At 37.8% G+C, this 18,115-nt stretch overlaps 2 protein-coding genes across 4 annotated transcripts; one reads left to right on the top strand and one right to left on the bottom strand.

The window, feature by feature from the left end:
• Positions 1 to 260: 260 nt before the first annotated feature.
• Positions 261 to 12,787, bottom strand: LOC125211048 (DNA annealing helicase and endonuclease ZRANB3). 3 transcript variants are annotated; one of them, XM_048110725.1, is made up of 22 exons: positions 12,397 to 12,787; positions 10,808 to 11,167; positions 9,595 to 9,727; positions 9,022 to 9,197; positions 7,975 to 8,048; positions 7,808 to 7,843; positions 7,629 to 7,719; positions 7,325 to 7,384; positions 6,785 to 6,968; positions 6,136 to 6,329; positions 5,791 to 5,892; positions 5,352 to 5,462; positions 4,435 to 4,500; positions 4,234 to 4,332; positions 3,284 to 3,535; positions 2,437 to 2,745; positions 2,115 to 2,302; positions 1,943 to 2,045; positions 1,712 to 1,857; positions 1,486 to 1,565; positions 1,120 to 1,286; positions 261 to 740 (listed from the first exon to the last, which is right to left on the bottom strand). In XM_048110725.1, the coding sequence occupies exons 1-22, from the start codon at positions 12,736 to 12,738 to the stop codon at positions 540 to 542; spliced, it is 3,474 nt and encodes a 1,157-aa protein (XP_047966682.1). In that variant the 5' UTR covers positions 12,739 to 12,787; the 3' UTR covers positions 261 to 539. The 3 variants fall into 3 exon arrangements, with proteins under 3 accessions (XP_047966682.1, XP_047966683.1, XP_047966684.1); XM_048110726.1 differs by lacking the exon at positions 7,325 to 7,384; XM_048110727.1 differs by lacking the exon at positions 12,397 to 12,787 and having other exon boundaries at positions 10,822 to 10,964.
• A 1,138-nt stretch (positions 12,788 to 13,925) lies between these two features.
• LOC125211763 (pentatricopeptide repeat-containing protein At2g03880, mitochondrial-like) lies at positions 13,926 to 17,377 on the top strand. The gene has a single exon (XM_048111682.1). The coding sequence runs from the start codon at positions 14,123 to 14,125 to the stop codon at positions 17,018 to 17,020; it is 2,898 nt and encodes a 965-aa protein (XP_047967639.1). The 5' UTR covers positions 13,926 to 14,122; the 3' UTR covers positions 17,021 to 17,377.
• Positions 17,378 to 18,115: the final 738 nt, after the last annotated feature.

The raw sequence follows: 18,115 nt of genomic DNA, 5'->3' as shown, positions 1-18,115 counted from the left end.
GAAATCTAAGTATAATGAAATTACGTGAAAGAGAATAGAATAGATAAATGAAGAGCGATAAAAGTATAAAAGAGATTAGGAGTTTATTTTTGCCGAAAGATGAATTGACTAATTTAGTTTTGGACGTTCCAAAAATAAATACGAATAGATTTACTTGGAACGGAGGGAGCATTAGCATAACATTTTCCAAATCCCCAAAAATACTCAAGCAAACATCCTTAAATATTCTTGATCTTGAGAGCTGTAGTTTGTAAATGAAGTGAAGCAAATGAGAACTCATTTTGAATTTCCCGTGTGAGAAACAAATGATTAGAGACTAGAGAGACATCGAAATTTACATTAAGCAATCTTATGCTCGTAATGTCATGAAAATTATGACTAAAGAGCGATAGAGACTCGATATGGTACAATATTCCCTCCACGCGATCCGTTCTTGTTTCCAGTGGATGAACGCCAGGGTAGTTTCAAGAGACTGTCTCAAGCCCGAACTCATTCTTGACAGCCTTTCTCAAGCGAATGGATTTTCCAGTGGTCAAGTGTCAACTTTTCTCGCAGTGAACGACTATTTTGCCATCACCACTGCTGCAGAGAATATGTTCTGACGAAGATTGACCAACCACTTCTGGTTGTTGATTTTGCTCGTTCAACCCGTTGATGTTTGGTCCCGAATATGCACTCCCGGGAATGTCAATTAGTAAATCGTCATCCACAATGTTACTTCCGGACTGTTGATCACATTTCTGAAGGCACAAACGCAACGTAACTTAGACAATACTCACCAAAATATCAATGTAGCATACTGAGTGTGTTGAATTAAGATGACATTTAGCAACATAGTATTTCTGATGACAGAGATATCACATGGTGCATTTCTTAAAATTGCTGAACCTGATTGATGCGAGATGAATGTTTAAACAAGAAGCGAGATGAATGTTTAAATTGACCGAATATAGTGTGTATCAACTGCGGTGGGGAGATTCAGAGTTCAAGTAACCGCTAACCAGCAGATAAGCATTTCATTTGATTCATGATGGAGTAAGGAACAGCTAGTCGATCTATTTGGTGGGGTTGGGGATGGGGGGAAGAGACAGACAGAGATTCCAGTAAGAACTACAGCACCTTTAGTATGTCTGTCCGATTTTCACTATTTATGAGGTCACTCATCGTCACTTTGAGTTGTTTCTTAGCTTTTTTCCGAGCAATACGCCGTTCAGCACATTGTGCAGAGGTTACATCAGCATGACAAGCAATACAGAGGGTCCTCAGGTTTTCCAGCTTGCACTCGCCTATAAAGTTCAAGTATGGAATTCTTTAGAGCAAAGCATCATATATCCACGAGTATGATATGGTCTGCATTTTTTAAAGTTGCGGGATTGACCAGAATTTGACCAAACTTGATGGTCTTTTTGGTTAATTTGCCATTTTTTTAATTGTGTGTGTGTGGGGGGGTGGGGGGGGGGGGGGGGGAGTAGGAATCTCACACACCTCCTCCTTTATACACGGGTATGATATGGTCTGCATGCCAAGCATTGCCTTCGGAAGGGTCCTGAACAAGCTTGGCTAGCCTGCAACATGCCAAACAAAAAAGGAATAAGGCATAAATGTGCATTCCGAAGAAAATTGCTATTTTCAAGTGAGTAGGCAAGCTTGTCCTTGAGATAAGAGTTTAACCAACACTTTTTGAAAGCATTTAGATCTGATTACGACATACATTTTCTTGTGTGTTGCAATATTCGGAGCCACATTTTTAATGTATGCTTCCCGCTTCTCAACTGACAGAACTCTCAAGTGTTTCACAAGTCGATGACAGTCAAGTTGGCAGTTTGTGCAAATGCCATGTTCGATTTGGAAAAGGCCCTGCAAGTTGATTACGATAAAATGAGAATAACGAAACACCTGATACAAATATACAGGTTCATCTGTAGGAAATCTGAGTTCAAACCTGACGAAGGAATCTATTGCTAGTTCGTGAGCGATATTCTTCAAAGCAGCCCAAACCACAGAAAAGATCCTCAAAGAATTGGGGCAACTTGGCTTCATTTCCCCTGCCACCGAAGAAGCCATCAATAAGTTGCTTCATATATCACCAGGAAAAGAGAATTTAAAAGATTTACATGCAAGGATTCTGGCACAGTTTGCAGAGTGGTTCATCCATGTCCGACCAAGCTTGAGTATACGTTTTCGTTTTCTGACCTTGGCCACTACACAGGCTGACATTTCTCCAAGCAGCATTTGATGGTAAGGAATTGCCTATCTCATCTAAAGGTGTTTTACGCCTGCTGCTGCCACCTCTCAGTAGTCCCTAGATAAATAAGCAGAGTTGGGGTCAACAAATTTCTTGCAAGATTTGGATAGTTCAGTTATTAAATGATTGAATGTGAAAAGCGCATATTACATGAGTCAAAGGTTAAGATCGGCTAACTATTAAGTACTAACCCCGGTTTCGTGATTAAGACTTTCATTCAAGTAACATAATTCGCAAGACAGTGGAAGCTGCAAGGGTTTATTGATCAATCTCCTCCTCTCAATAGGCCTCAGCTCCTTCCATTCATTGATGAAAGACATAAGAGCTTCCATGTATATTGAATTATCATCAACTGATTCACCACTGGGTTTCTCATTTTCGTCTGCAAGAGAGTGACACTCAACCTCCTCTTGCCGAAAACTCTTAAAAAGTGGGCTCGGTCGACATTGTGTTTCTGAGGTACATGAGTATAAGTGGATCCTGCCAGTGTGTTGGCTCACCTGAGAACATAGAACTTAAGGAATAAATTATAATTTACAATACAATACAATACAAAGACATCACATTAAAGAACTCCTTAGAGTTGTGATAGAATACATAACTTTTGCGGTAGCAACTAATCGTAGATAAATAAATAAGCAAATCCAACTTTGTCCCAAGGTGCTCATGTATATACACAAATTAGCAGACTGGTACATTTATGGGACAAGACATCCACTAAATCATGTATCCTATTCCCAGCCCCAGTCCAGTTAGAAAATCATCATGGACAGCTAGAAGATATCACAACAATATCGTAGACAACAACAGCAGTTTATGATTTCCACTAACCTCACCCATTTGTGTCAGTGTACTCTATGATTGCTTCAACCAACTGCATACATACTATCTGGCTTGCTGGATTGCATTGTTTTCAATAAATTATTGTTACATATGTTTATAAATTCTTGCTTCTGTCACAAGTAATCAGTTTCCCACAACATGCACAAGCAGAAACATGGACTTCAGTGACATATTTGTTTAAACAAATTAACTTACCTCAAAGCGAAGACTGCTTCGCTGGATATCAGCCTTCACTCCACATTCAACTTTGTTGACACGTCCATCTCCATTCAATGCTATTTCACTTTCATGTAGTTCAACACAACTGTTATCTAGCTCTACATGCATATCAGATGATGCCTTTGGAAGGTCTGGTTCATGCTCTACACAAGCATTTTGAAATACGATGGATTGCTTGCTATTCTCAGTTGTACTTCTTGCGCTTTCTAGAGAAGAAACACCCTCAACCTAGCAGCATAAGAACCCAATAGAAGAAACAGTGTCATAACTAAACATTAAATTCTAAATCTCAAGGTTGAAACAAAATAGGTCGAAGGAAAGGAAATTGGGAAGAAACAAAAAATACTTAAAATTCGACTCCTGCCTAGAAATTAGAAGCTAATAATCACACTGCATAGTGGCAAACTCGCATCAGATATTGAGTGCAAATAGTTGGTGTCCAAATTATCAAGTATATCCAATATGCAGCTGTTTCTCTCTATCTCTTGGAAGTCATATTTGAACATCAAGTGTCTTCTTTTGGGTATCTGAATATCTAAAAATATTGGAACTTTTCTAGCCCAACAGCAACATAAACATTTTACAGAACCACTTTGACGTCTTTTCTCCTTCAATCCGGTCAGTTCAGCTGTTTATTTCTTAAAACCTTCTCAATTAAACACAAACGGAAAACCATTAAATCAATCTTCAACACTGAATTTGAGGGAATATTCTTTATAGAAGATCTTTAAGAAGCTATCATAAATCTCTCGAGATAAATTGCACAAAGCTAATGGATTAAAATTCAGAAGGTACATGGGTACCTACTGGTAGGTGAGTACCTAAATGCCATCATCTATTGGGACTATTGATGCATAGATGTCTATAAACAATATCCTGATGCATCTAAAGAAGTACTGAAAAAATGTCTACTTGAAGCTATATACCTCTATCTCACGTGTAGCGTGACGCTTCCCATTGACAGTAGAAGAAACGCGCAGCAAACTCCTATTAAGTTGCTGCCACTGTAACTCATCTGAAGTATCCTGACAAGCAATCAATATAAGTGCCACAGAAGAAAATTCCAGAGAAAACATTTCATGAAAATAATCAGCTAATATATTATATAGTACTGTTATAACAGCCACCTTTGCGCAGAAAATGTATACATTCACCACTCTCTTCTGTCCATGCCGGTGAGCTCGATCTTCAGCCTTCAAATTTTTAAAAAATGTAAAAGCATCACTTAGTATGTAAAGATTATTATTATAAACAAAACTGCAAGCTTCATTGACAATTAAGACCTTGCCATGTTCCAAAACAGGACATGAAACCACAAATGACATATAAATCAATCAAGAAACTTTAAAAGAGGCGAAGATATCAAAGCCCCTAAAAAGTGGAGACAATATAAGATTATGTAGTTGATATTTCAACAGAACTAGCTAGACTAATTTTTTAATATGCTCCTAAATACTATCGATCCAAAGGTCAAAATCAGCAAGAATAAACCCACAACTAGTGACCAGTCATAAACGGTACTGTCAATTAAAGAATGCACACAATTAGCATTTCATCATCTTTATGTAAACAACATTATAAATATCATCAATCAGCACTTAATAGCACTTTGCTTCCCCACTTAACACTGCCTAAGCCCCATTGAGGTCCTAGGCCCCAATCTGCAGCTGAATTTCACACCTTTCGGAATAACAAATAAGCCTTAATTAGTAGAAAAGACAGCAACACCTAATTGCAGAATATGCCACCAATCTACCGAAAGGATCAATTTTTCTATGATCCTCAAGAAGTACTTTATGTTTCATGAATAAACAAATATTAGAGGAAAATTGGCAAGAAAAAGGAACATTAGTATTTATTGATGGCCCAGTTAGTTTGAGATTCCTCTTCGAAGGAATTAAATTGTACAATGGAACCATAACTCCATATTACCAGGCTTCAACAACACTTCTAGTGGAATCCTTAAACAATATAAAGGAAGTGGAGTATATGATGATCGGTAACTTCAAAACAGAAACTTAAAGAAGCAGAAATACGAAGGAACCTGTTGAATATCAGCAGGGTTCGTAGGTAATTCCACGAACACAACAGTGTCTGCTGATGTTAAGTTAAGACCAGTGCTTCCAGCACGGATGCCGATCAAGGCAATTTTAACCTGGTGAAATTCAAAAGAGTTGTTATGCACAAGTAAGGGCCTTGAAAGAAATTGAACAATGAACTTCTGTTATTTTTTTGCAATTTGACCTAAGTACTACATAATACAAAATCATTTGACAGAAGACTTTAGGTAGAATAAAATGTAGGTACAGTGGCATTACACACAAGCAGCTGAAAGAATAGTAATAAAGTTCCTGGAGGATCAAATCTCATCATCATTAGGCCACACCAGAAAAAGAATATTCCAGGAAAAGATATAAACAGCACAAACAGGACTAGAAACATCAATTTTCTACAGAATATGAAAATAATAACAGATGACAAACCTCTTTTGATGATTGGAATGACTGAATAGCTGCCTGCCTGTCAACACCAGTTACAGTACAGTCAATACGAACAAACTGCATTGCTTTCTCACAGAGAAATGCCTGAGCAATAGCAAAAGAAGGTAGAGATCACATACATATAAAGACATGTTTAGTATCAGAAGACAGTGAAGCACTGCCTGACTATGTAATGCAATGTTAACTGAAACACTAACACCTACATGAAATATAGTATTTTCTAAATGATTTCCCGTACTTCGATATAAACACATGTGTCCATAAATTAAAAAACTATACAACAAAAGGGGATTAAATACAATAGTCATTCTAAATAGATTTTCTCACCTGTACATAATCAAGCACCTTATGATGATAGGCAAATATTATCATTTTGTGTGAACTCGAACTTTCTTGCCTGATTTCATCTCCATCCTTTTCCAACATAATAGGATGAAAAGAGAGCCACTCAAAGAATCCAGGTAGCTTTGCTAAACCAAGTGCAGATAGCTTTTTTGACAATTTCTTCTTCATATCACAATCTGCATGGAAAGAGAAGAAAGAAGTTCACTCTTTATTAGCCACTGCACCTCAAACAAGAGGCTTCAGGCATATGTTTTCTCTATTTAATTTCCATTTGAAATAATATGATATGAGCATGCACAGGATTTTGCATAGTAACCATCAAATATCCTCAAAGTCACAACTAACCAGGCAATGACAAATTAACAAAGATATCATAATATCCTCAAGCCACAACTACACCAGGTAATGACAAATTAACAAAGATTTCATCTTTTTCCGGGCAAAACAAATTCACCCAATCCTGTGCTCATCTTATCCAAAAGAGGTCAAAGATAGATATTGAACCTTTAGGTGTAGCATGAGTGCATGACAACAAAGGTTCCTTGAAAATCAATAACTCTACTGCATGCTAATTGCTAATGGTAAGTCTGCTCAACTCCAGCATATTCATTTAAAAGATATGAAATGACACCTGGATCTACATCGGACATGGGAATAGGTGCATTTTCAGCATCACTTTCTGCAGTAGTATCAACATCTTCAAGCCCTAGAGCTACCATAGCAGAATTAATATCTGATTTACTCAAAACTAATTTTATGATTTGCCGACGCTTGGGCGGTAGTTGGAGTAAAACGTGTTCCTTTAGACGTCTAATCTGCAGCATCACAAATGAATTTAAGTAATTATGAGTACAGAAGCAAATCCATATATTTAAGAGAACTATATATAGTGGGCCCAACTGAAAATCACTCTCTTACTTCAGAAACACTTATTGTCATATTTCAGAAGATATACCTCATATCTGTTTAGTTGTGAACTAAGCAAAGACCACTTCTACCTGGTGCACTGTGTTGGAAGAGTCGAACTTTCAACTTTTAAGGATTTATTTTTTGTGAAATGTCCAGATTCATTAATTAGATACATTGCAGTTCTTGAATGCTTAAGACACATAACTTCAATTATATTTAACATATTTAAAGGGGTAAGGAAATAGAGGTGCAAATGCCTCACCATTACACTTTGCTTTAGTAGAATATTTAATTCCTCCAAGCGGGTTCCCCTAGAGAAATCCTATGAATGAGAGATGGTTATATAGTAATACATTTCATAAGTCAAAATGTTTCAAAGATGCAGGGGGTGGGGTATTTAGGTAAAAAATAACCACAGATCATAATAAGAAAAATGGAAACTTGCATAAGCTACATGAGATTACAGGCAGGATGAACATATTAGAGATGCAGATGCACCCCGCTTATGTAAATTAAACACATTTTAGTTCTAGGTAATAACCATAGAAGAGTCAACCCAAAGGCACCTTAAAAACTGATCCTTGACGACCGTGAAATTCTTTGAGAGAGCAGTAAGTTTTCGCAAAGTCATACTTGCCCTTCCCAAGCAAACCTGGCCTGCATCAAATTGAGGTGCATAACAATTAACAAATTAAAATAGGAAGGCATATCACAACTCCTGCTAGTGCAATGTCGAATCACTTACCACAACATATTTATCTGATGAAAAATGTCAAAAGGCCTATTATCACCTAGGAAAAAATGCAACCCTGTATTAGCATTTGCAGCTGACACAAAACGACAAATAAGCAGTACGGGAAAGTTAATAGTCAATATTGCTAGTGATGCTGGAAAAAAGATGATTTCAACAACCTTGACAGAGAGGGAGTTCCAGAGAGAAGAATGAGATGCTTGACTTTCGTAGCCACATCAAGCACAACTTGTAGCTGAGAAAAAAAGAATAATTTATTAAAGAGTAGATAAGGCAATGACTTCATATGATTGAAGAAAAGCTCACAACTTAGAAGGGCTACTTTAACTACATCCAAAAAAGTTTTGGCGTGAATTAAGGGGGAAAAAAAAGCCAGATGTATGGTCACAATTTGCATGATCAAATAACCACTGAAATTATGCTATTGCAAATATGATAAGATAGAACTGTATTAAGATTTACACGTGCTCACAATACTCTTTCTGAACATTATTCTATGGTAGTAACCAGATCAAACAGATTTTATTTGTAAAAGGATGAGTTATAACAAGGGATGACACATCCCCAAAAAGTATTACTATTATCCTAGCTAAAGATACAGCTCCAATCTGCAACATTTGAAACAAATAAAACAAAATAAAACAAAAGGAAAAACAAGCCTTCAATTCTTTACAATTTGATACCCAGAAAGAACCTAAAATCCCTTACAGGCTTTTTGATACTCAAATCCTTTCTAGCCACAATGACCAAGAAAGTGCTGGCACGCTTTGAGGACTGTGCACATGACTTTCATGATTGTGCATGCATAGGTATGATGATTTGCCTTTTTCAAGCTGAGGCTTGAGAGGTTAATGGTATAAGCCTGGTCAATTTAGTAAATTAAAGACAAAACCTTTCTTGGCAATGTGAAGAATAAACCAACTGATGAGCATAATCATCAATTTTATGTCTCAGTTAACCAGACAAATGACAATTTTCGACCCAGTATAATAAAAGCTAAACTTGTGAGTGACATGAAATGAAAAGATACATTAAAGTTTTCTTGACCTCATAGATATACAGTGATCTAGGACATAGTAAAAGTTTGAGTAATGCCCATGTTTATATGATTACTAAATTATGCACGCAAGTATCCATAATTTAACAAAATTAAAAGTTCAATGTGACAATATCCATTAGAAAGCATAATGTGATCGACAAGTTTGTACCTCATCCTTTTCAGATGATTGTTTGCTGCAGCGCAAGTGATGCGATTCATCAACTATCAAGGTGACCCAATCTTGTTCCAGCATGCTACTTCGTAAACGACGAAGCATGGTGTATGATATGACCACAATTCTTGGAAGTTTAGCTAATCTTGCAGGATTGTCTGGACCACGAAAAACTGAAAGGAGAAACAGAAGCAGCTAAAACAACTGTAGTATACAGTGAGAAGTAGTATACTATAATTATAGGTATAATTATATCCTATACAGAGTGTGGTTAATAAAAAAAAGTTTTAATTGTGAGAAATATGAGAACTCTTGCCCTTAACCTATCAAGTAACTGCACTAAACTTATAAGTAATTTGCAATACTTGTTGACCATATATATCGGTGCAGTAGGGTGTGGTTAAAATAAAACCCTCTTAATTGTTAGTCACTGAACGTATTAAAAAACTGCATTTTCTGTTATCTTCAGAGGTGTGGGGAAAAGTTTACAAAGAAAACTAATTGCATTGATCTCCAGATTCTCCATGGAAGGTATAAAGTGGCAAGCAATAAGTGAATATTGAAGTATACCTAAGTGAATATCAGAAGGCAAACAAAAAGGAAACCAGCGCTCCAATTCTTCCGCCCATGAATATCGCAAAATAGCAGGGCAAACAACCAGTATGGAACCTTCCTTCCTGAAACAGGCTGCGATTGCAATAGCCTAGTGCAAACAAGGGTCTTAGTAGTTTGATAAATATTATGAACAAAAGAAACTAGCTAGCCATAACAAACAAATAAAACAAGGAATTCCATATTGATTAGAAACAACTAATACTACTCAAGTACGTTCCGCGTTCAACAATTTTCTTTTCTCCTTAATTACCTTCATTGATTTTAGGGGGAATTAGTACAACAAAACTTCATAGTAGCACAATTTCCAGAAACCAACGGGAAAGTAAAACAAAGAAAATATACAAGACCTATTTGAGATCCTCCTTGAGAGACTCTTGAGAACAAAGAAACACAATTTCTCTATTTTTTCACTTTCTATAAGCATTTTATATTAATCAATCATTCTTTTAGACTATTAATATACCATCCAATGGTCAAGAGTAAAAGACTTGTAAGATAGGAATATCCTAGGATCTAAGGTAATGTATTCAAGCAGGTTCCATTATGCACCCTCACACTAAGTAGAAATGAAGGTGCCTCATTCCAGACAAAATTTACCAAAGAATGTTAGGTGGAGAACTACTAAACCGAAGATAAGAGGGAGAAGCACCAGCATTTGATGTGAATTTATTAATCACACAGGACAGTGACAGGTTCATAAAAAAGTTTTTGGAAACTTCAGCAGATACAATATTGTGTCATATCAGCTGAAGCAAAATTTGCAACTTCAGATCACAGCATTTTTTTCCTGGCACGCTACACATTCATTATTCAAAAACTGTGATTTTCTTTCATATTTGCAGAGCCACATCCTATTCCAGTTAGACTTTGGCACCTCTGGTGAGCAACTTCAGTAAGTTCTAACTTCTACGCAGTGAGACTGGGCTATCCACCTGATAAAATTTAGAAGTCCTAATGCTATTTACATGGTAGGAAATAAAAGGTTACTTAACTAGAGACCACAGGATTATTTCATCATATTACTGGCAGCTGTTGACATGACATTCATAAAATATGAAACGACATACCTCCTTCAAATGAAATAAATAATAAAAAGGAACAGTTCACAAACTGGGCATCCCTTGGATTTGATTGAAGATTCTATAACATGCATAGTTACTATTTGTACCTGGAGAGTCTTACCGAGACCCATTTCATCTGCAATGAGGCACCTACCACCCCTCCTCAGTCCAAAACGAACACCATCAACTTGAAAAGGTAGTAAAGCTTTTAAGAACGCTTTTGGGAGCTCGGAAATCAACTCATCCACTTTCTCATCAGGGAAGTGCTCAGGCCTGCATGGCGTCCATCTTCCGGAAATGAATGAATGCGAGAATTTCTCAACAACATTGAAAGTACACCAAGGTATATCTTCACATACAATGTCCTTGCGACTCTTTAAGGACTTCAAAACCGAGTGATAATCATGAAGCCTGTAAACACTACCCCTTCCACCACCAGTGTTCTGTGTGTAGTGTGATAAAGCCACCTGGTCACAATGCAAATAGAGAATATTGATCCACCAACTGAATATACAGAGATTTGTACAAAAATTTGCCAATTTACACTATCAAGATTTAAAATGAATACTCCCTCCATCCCATAAAAATAAAAATATTTTCCATTTTGGGATGTCCCATAAAAACATCTCCTTCTATTTTGGTAACTTTCTTCTCTCTAATAAGGTGGGCCCTATTTTCCACTAACAATACTATATTCTTTCTCTTTCTATCTCTCTCTTACTTTACTAGTTATGCATTAATTCCGTGCCATCCCAAATGTCCATTTTTATAGGACGGAGGGAGTATAAAGGGACTGAAACAGACTGTTAAGGAGAATAATATATGCAGTCCATCTTCCCTTAAGAAAACAACCTAAAAGTTTGCTTAATTTTCTCATAAAAGTTTCAGCCCACATTAAGTAAATAAACAAACATCAAATTTTCTAGGTACGTTCCTAAGAATAACCAGATACACACATTGCCATGGAAACAATGAATTGATCAACCCATTCGTTCCATAAGAAAATAAAACAGCACTTCCAACCTATCTTTTTGGAGCATTTTCTTCATATTATCACACTCTCAGACAAAATGCCAGCAGCATAATAGTGAGAAATCTTAGCAAAAAGACAATAAACGAATCCCTCGAAATTTGAATATCTGATTCAAATTTCCATAATCTACTCATAATACAGGACAACCCGCATTTCCAACCTATCTTTTTGGAGCATTTCTTCATATTATCACACTTGCAAACAACACACACCAGCTCAATTGTGCAAAACCTCAGGAATAAAATAGTAAGCAATAAGCTAATCACTCGAAACTGACTATCTGATCCAAATTTTCATATTCTACTCACAAAACAGAACAAACTGCATTTCCAACCTATATTTTTGTGCATATCTTCATGTCATCACACTTTCAAACAAAACACCAACGGGTCAATTGTGTGAAATCTCAGCAAAAAGGCAAATACCAAATCCCTCGAAACTGTCTGATCCAAATCACATTCTACCCACAAAACAGAACAAACCGCATTCCCACCCTATCATTTTGAGCATTTCGGCATATTATCAAACACAAACAAAACACCACCGGCTCAATTATGCGAAATCCCAGCAAAAAAAAGCACAAAAAATAAAAAAACTAAAAAACACACAATCAATGCAACAATTTCCAAAACCAGACATTTAAAAACGACCTAGTTCACACACATTCGATAAACAATCCGCGAGCTTCTCAAAAGCAGCATCCTCGCCGGGAAACGCCAAACCCTCGGCAGCGACGGGAGAGACTGAAAACGAATCAGGCGCGCAAATTTCCACCCGCACGTGGAGGATCTCAGGCGGTGCGATTGAGCAGGAGGCAAGGGGCGGTTTGGCGACGTGGATGCTAGTCTCCGGAGAGAGCTTGCGGCACTTGGACAGATCCCAGCCATGGGAGGGTTGTTCGGCGAGGGAGAGGATGGCCTTGCGCTTGGCTAGGGCGGCGGCGCGATTTGCCTCGGCGCGTCGCCGCTGCTCCTCAGTGACTTGATTTTCTTCTGGATTTTCCATTTAGGGATTTTTTTCAGTTCACTGTTTTTTCAAATCCGGAGGAGCAGCTGAGGAGGGCGCGGGAAGAAGAAAGGTAGATATTGTCACGTGGATTTAATATCATGAATTTTTGTTGAATTTCGCAACTTTAGAAATCAATAGTAATCCGTATTTGATTTATTTTTTGTTGAATTTCGGCTTCGCTTAGAGACTTTAGAAAGCAATAATAATCCGTATTTGATTTCATATTTATAATATCATTAATATCTGAGCGGATCTCCTACCCCAACATTCTAAGCTATTCTTATTCTAACACTTACAACAAAATAAACATTTACAACAAAATAAAATAATCTTACATGTACGTAGGAATTATTTTATTTTGATGCGAGTGTGGAATAGTAATGGTGTAGGAATATTGAAGTTGGAGATTCATCATGCATTAATATGTTATTGATTTGGCAAATGATAATGTGGTTGAATTATTCAAATTGATCATGTACTGAGAAAAATAATAAATTCACAAACGGTCTCATCCTTGTAGAATTTTTTAATATCGCATTAGATACAAACCATATAACTTTGTGCAAATTAGATTTATCAAAAAAATTGAGAAAACATTTAAAATTCATAGCTTTTGAAGTATGTTTTTAAAGTTTTGAGACAAACCTCACGATCAAATTTCATAATTTTTCCTTGACAATGACAACAATTATAATACTGAAATTCATAATATCTCTTAATAAATTTAAAGTTTGTGGAAAAGATTTGAAATTCAGTCAAGTTCATGATATTAACGACTATTTGCTAGTATTTGACACTTTAATAATTTAGCCATGTCAAATTCAATCTTAAGTATAGTGAGAAATCAGAAACAAAATATGAAATTTGTGATATTTACGCAAAGTTTTAAGTTTGTAGAAAAAATTAAAAAATAAGCCAAAGTTGATGGTATTAACGACCAATCATGACTCATCACTCTATTGCCCTAACTTTTGGGCTTTACCTAAAAAATAGCCAACAATTTAGCGGGCTTCGAATTTATGAATCCACGACTAGATTATGGGCTTTTCCTAAGCCCGTTAATTTCGGCCCAAATATAATTGGGCCCAACAGTTAGGTCCAAACTAAGAAGAGAGAGATAGAGAGCTCTGTAAATAAACTATAGCAACAGACAGCAACTAGCAAGGGAGGCGAAATGGCGGGAAGACGACAATGTCGACGTGGCTGAGGAGGAACCGGTGTAGCTCGGAGGTTAGTGAGGAGGAACTGCTCATCGTAGGCGGAGAGAAACGCCTAATTGAAGCTCCCCCGCCGCCGCAGCCGCAACTCCACAGCTTTTGCCAAGCCTTCTACAACCAATAAATACACTAATGATTACCATTTATTACTCGTGAATAAGCTAATGGGATGCGATTTTGGCTTTACACAAATGCGGAGTCCACCACAAACCGCAATCAGAGGCGTTCTCTCAACTCTGTACGGAGTTCCCGCCAGGTGTTCGACGTTTTGCCTGAGTAAAAACCATCTCCCGAAATTGCTCGGCTCTTGTTCGTCAATTTCGACTTCTGCTGCGAGAATTGGGGAAAGGGTGGATTGGAGAAGAAAACCGGAAAAGATACGATCTTTGTATGTGGTAAAAGCGTCGAACGGGGAAAACAGGATTAAATGGTATTCGGAAAAGCTGAGGGATTGTGCGACTGGAATGTGTTTTAGAGAAGGGAGGGCGATTCATGGCTGTATTGTTCGAAGAGGGACTGAGCCTGATGTGCATCTCTGGGTTTCTTTGATTAACTTCTATGCAAAATGTCGGGCGTTGGAGTGTTCGTGGCGTGTGTTTAAGAAAATGCCGGTTAAAGACGTGGTGTCGTGGACTGCTCTGATATCGGGTTATGTAGCTCGAGGGAATGGGATAAAGAGCGTCGAGTTGTTCTGTGAAATGAGGAGGGATGATGTGAGGCCGAACGAGTTCACTTTGGCCACTGTCCTGAAGGGCTGCTCGCTGTCGTTGGATTTGGATTTTGGGAAGCAAGTGCACGCGGAGGTGGTTAAGGTTGGCCTTCTGTCGGATGTTTACATTGGCTCCTCTTTGATTGACCTGTATTCGAAATGTGGGGAGCTGGAGTATGCGGATGGTGTTTTCTGTATGATGCCGGAGAAAAATGATTTCTTGTGGAGTGCTTTGCTTAATGGTTATGCACAGGTGGGAAATGGAGAGGCGGTCTTAAGATTGTTTTTGAAAATGGATGAGGCAGAATTGAGGTTTAGTAACTTCACGTTATCGATTGTTTTGAAAGGGATAGCTAGCTCCGGTGCTCTTAGAGCCGGTCAAGCGATCCATTCAATGGCGATCAAGGTTGGTGGTGAGCTTGATGATTTTGTTACATGTAGTCTAGTTAATATGTACTCGAAATGTGGAGTGGCTGATGACGCCTTAAAAGTGTTTGGGAAGATAAGCAATCCTGATATAGTTGCGTGGAGCTCGATTATCAGTGTGCTTGATAATCAAGGTCTGAAGGAAGAAGCAGCCAAGTTGTTTCAACAGATGACGGAATCTGGGATGAGGCCTAATCAATTCACCCTCTCAAGTATTGCTAGTGCTGCTGCAAATATAGGTGACCTGCGCTATGGTCGAAGCATTCATGGCTGTGCTTACAAAGTTGGGCTTGAATCTGATGATTTGTTGAGTAATGCGTTGATTTCCATGTACACGAAGCTTGGGTCAGTGTCAGACGGGTACTGTATCTTCAATAGAATGACTAATCGAGATGTCATTACTTGGAACGCCCTTTTGTCTGGATTCCATGATGATGAAACTTCTCATGAAGGAAGCAAGATTTTCAGACAGATGCTTGTTGATGGTTTTAGGCCCAATATGTATACTTATATTAGCACTTTAAGGTCATCTTCAAGCCTTTCGAATGTTGAAGTTGGGAGACAAATTCATGCCCACATAATAAAAGACAAATTCGACAGAGATGGTTATGTTGGGACTGCTCTGATCGACATGTATGCCAAGTGTGGGTGGATGCAGGATGTGGAAGCCATATTTAACACGTTGAATGAAAGAGATGTATTCACTTGGACAGTTATGATCTCAGGTTTCTCACAGACGAATCAAGGAGAAAAGGCAGCTCGTTGTTTCAATGAGATGAGGAGAGAAGGTGTTGCTCCTAACGAGTTCACCGTTGCTAGCTGTTTGAGGGGTTGCTCCGGGATTGCCAGCCTTGAGAGTGGACGACAGTTGCACTCATTGGCGGTTAAAGCAGGGCTGTCTTCCGACATCTTCGTATCTAGCGCACTGGTTGACATGTACGGGAAATGTGGATACATCAATGATGCTGAAATCCTGTTTGATGGGATGGAACTGCGCGATACTGTAATGTGGAACACAATGATATGCGGATATGCTCAGCACGGAGAGGGCGATAAGGCGCTTGAAGCATTTAATAGAATGATGAACGACAGACTGCTCCCTGATGAAATCACATTTCTAGGTATCCTTTGTGCCTGCAGCCACATGGGATTAGTTGAACAAGGAAAAAAATATTTTCACTCAATGAGGGAATCCTACGGCATCTCTCCCAGTATCGAGCACTATGCTTGCTTGATCGATATGCTTGGCCGAGCAGGCAAATTCAGTGAGGTTGAACGCCTTATCAAAGACATGGAGCTAACTCCAAATGCATTGATATGGGAGAATGTACTCGGTGCTTGCAGAATCCATGGAAATGTGGAATTGGGTGAAAAAGCTGCTGAGAAACTTTTCGAAATGGATCCTGAAACAGATTCAAACTACGTTTTGCTAGCTAATCTCTACGCTGCAAAAGGGAGGTGGGACGATGCCTCTAGGGTACGAGCATCCATGTCTAGTAAAGGCGTGAAGAAGGAACCTGGTTGCAGCTGGGTCGAGGTTGATGCTCAAGTTCATGTCTTCCTATCTCAGGATGCATCCCATCCGAGGCTGTCGGATATCCATCAGAAGTTGGAGGAGTTGGGAGACGCGGTGACTGAAGCAGGGTATGCACCGGATGCAAAGCACGCGCTTCACAATGTTTCGGGCAAGGAAAGGGTGGATAATCTTTTGCATCACAGTGAGAGGTTGGCTTTGGGGTTGGCTCTCATAAACAAGGGCAGTGCTGCTGGGAAGATCAGGATTTTCAAGAACCTTCGTATCTGTGGAGACTGTCATGAGTTCATCAAGTTTGTGTCGGGCACCATGGACCTAGAGATAGTAGTTCGTGATAGAAACCGCTTCCACCACTTCCACGGCGGTGTGTGCTCGTGTAAAGATTACTGGTGATGCTGATGTTGAACAACGTTCGGGCTCTAGCAACTGCAGTCAGTTGCAGTCAGTCGTCTTGTGCTCCAAGTCTTTGGCTCGGGAAATTGCTCGTCACGAAAAGAGCAGTTAAGTAAGTTCAGATTGTGAAGTGATTCTATGCAGTTTTGAGGGTATCAAATAGGAGTGCAACCCACAATAGCCCGCCAAATTTATAGGGTTAGAGTTGAAAATTCATAGCCCGATAAAATTACAACCCGATTAGCCTGCACCCGATTAACTCGCAACATGTTAGGGCCAGATCCGAAAACCCGATAAAATTTCTATTGTTCTATTTATTTGACTCATAATTCGTCACTTCATTGATTATTTGTATAATAGGAGAGTGTTATATTGCTAACTCAATACTTAATTACTAACTACAACTAAATAATAGTCATTAGATATTCAAATTAAAGGCCTAGATTATTAACCCCGGAATGTCAATACGATAAAAAAATACGTAAATAAGGGTATTAAGGTCAATTTACAATAAATTAGTTGTAACTAACTTTTGAAAAATATCTCATAATGTTAAAATGCATATAACTTTCTCGATTTAAATTATTTTTTCTCACAACATATATCAAATTAAAGATAATTTGATAAAGATTCTAACGAGATCTCTCTTGCATATGTTTCGATGTCAAAATTTGAAAAAAAATTCGAAAATTTTCAATTTTTTAAACTGCAACATGATATATAAAATATGTTAATATAATATATGTAAAATATCAATATAAGCAATGTGTTAACATTCTCAAAACATTGTGTTGATATCTTCGAAACACCATATTTACATTTTAGTCCAAAACCCTAATTTGGTAGTTTTTTTTATCTTTTACAATTTAATTAATAAAAACGAAAAATTACACGTGGCAAATTGTAAACCACTAGTTTTCTAAAATCCTATGATCTTAAATTAGTTGTAGTTAACAATTAAATGATGAGTTAGCAATTGATCACTCCCCTTGTATAATATATATAACTATAAAAATAACTTTTAATTCTATATTAAATACATAAATTATTAATATAATAATAGATAAATAAATTAGAAACTTTAAATTTACTAAA

Source organism: Salvia hispanica, chromosome 3 (assembly GCF_023119035.1).
Source record: "Salvia hispanica cultivar TCC Black 2014 chromosome 3, UniMelb_Shisp_WGS_1.0, whole genome shotgun sequence".
NCBI classification, from domain to species: domain Eukaryota; kingdom Viridiplantae; phylum Streptophyta; class Magnoliopsida; order Lamiales; family Lamiaceae; genus Salvia; species Salvia hispanica.
The sequence above is the reverse complement of the archived record's forward strand: the minus strand, read 5'-3'. Positions and strand labels throughout refer to the sequence as shown.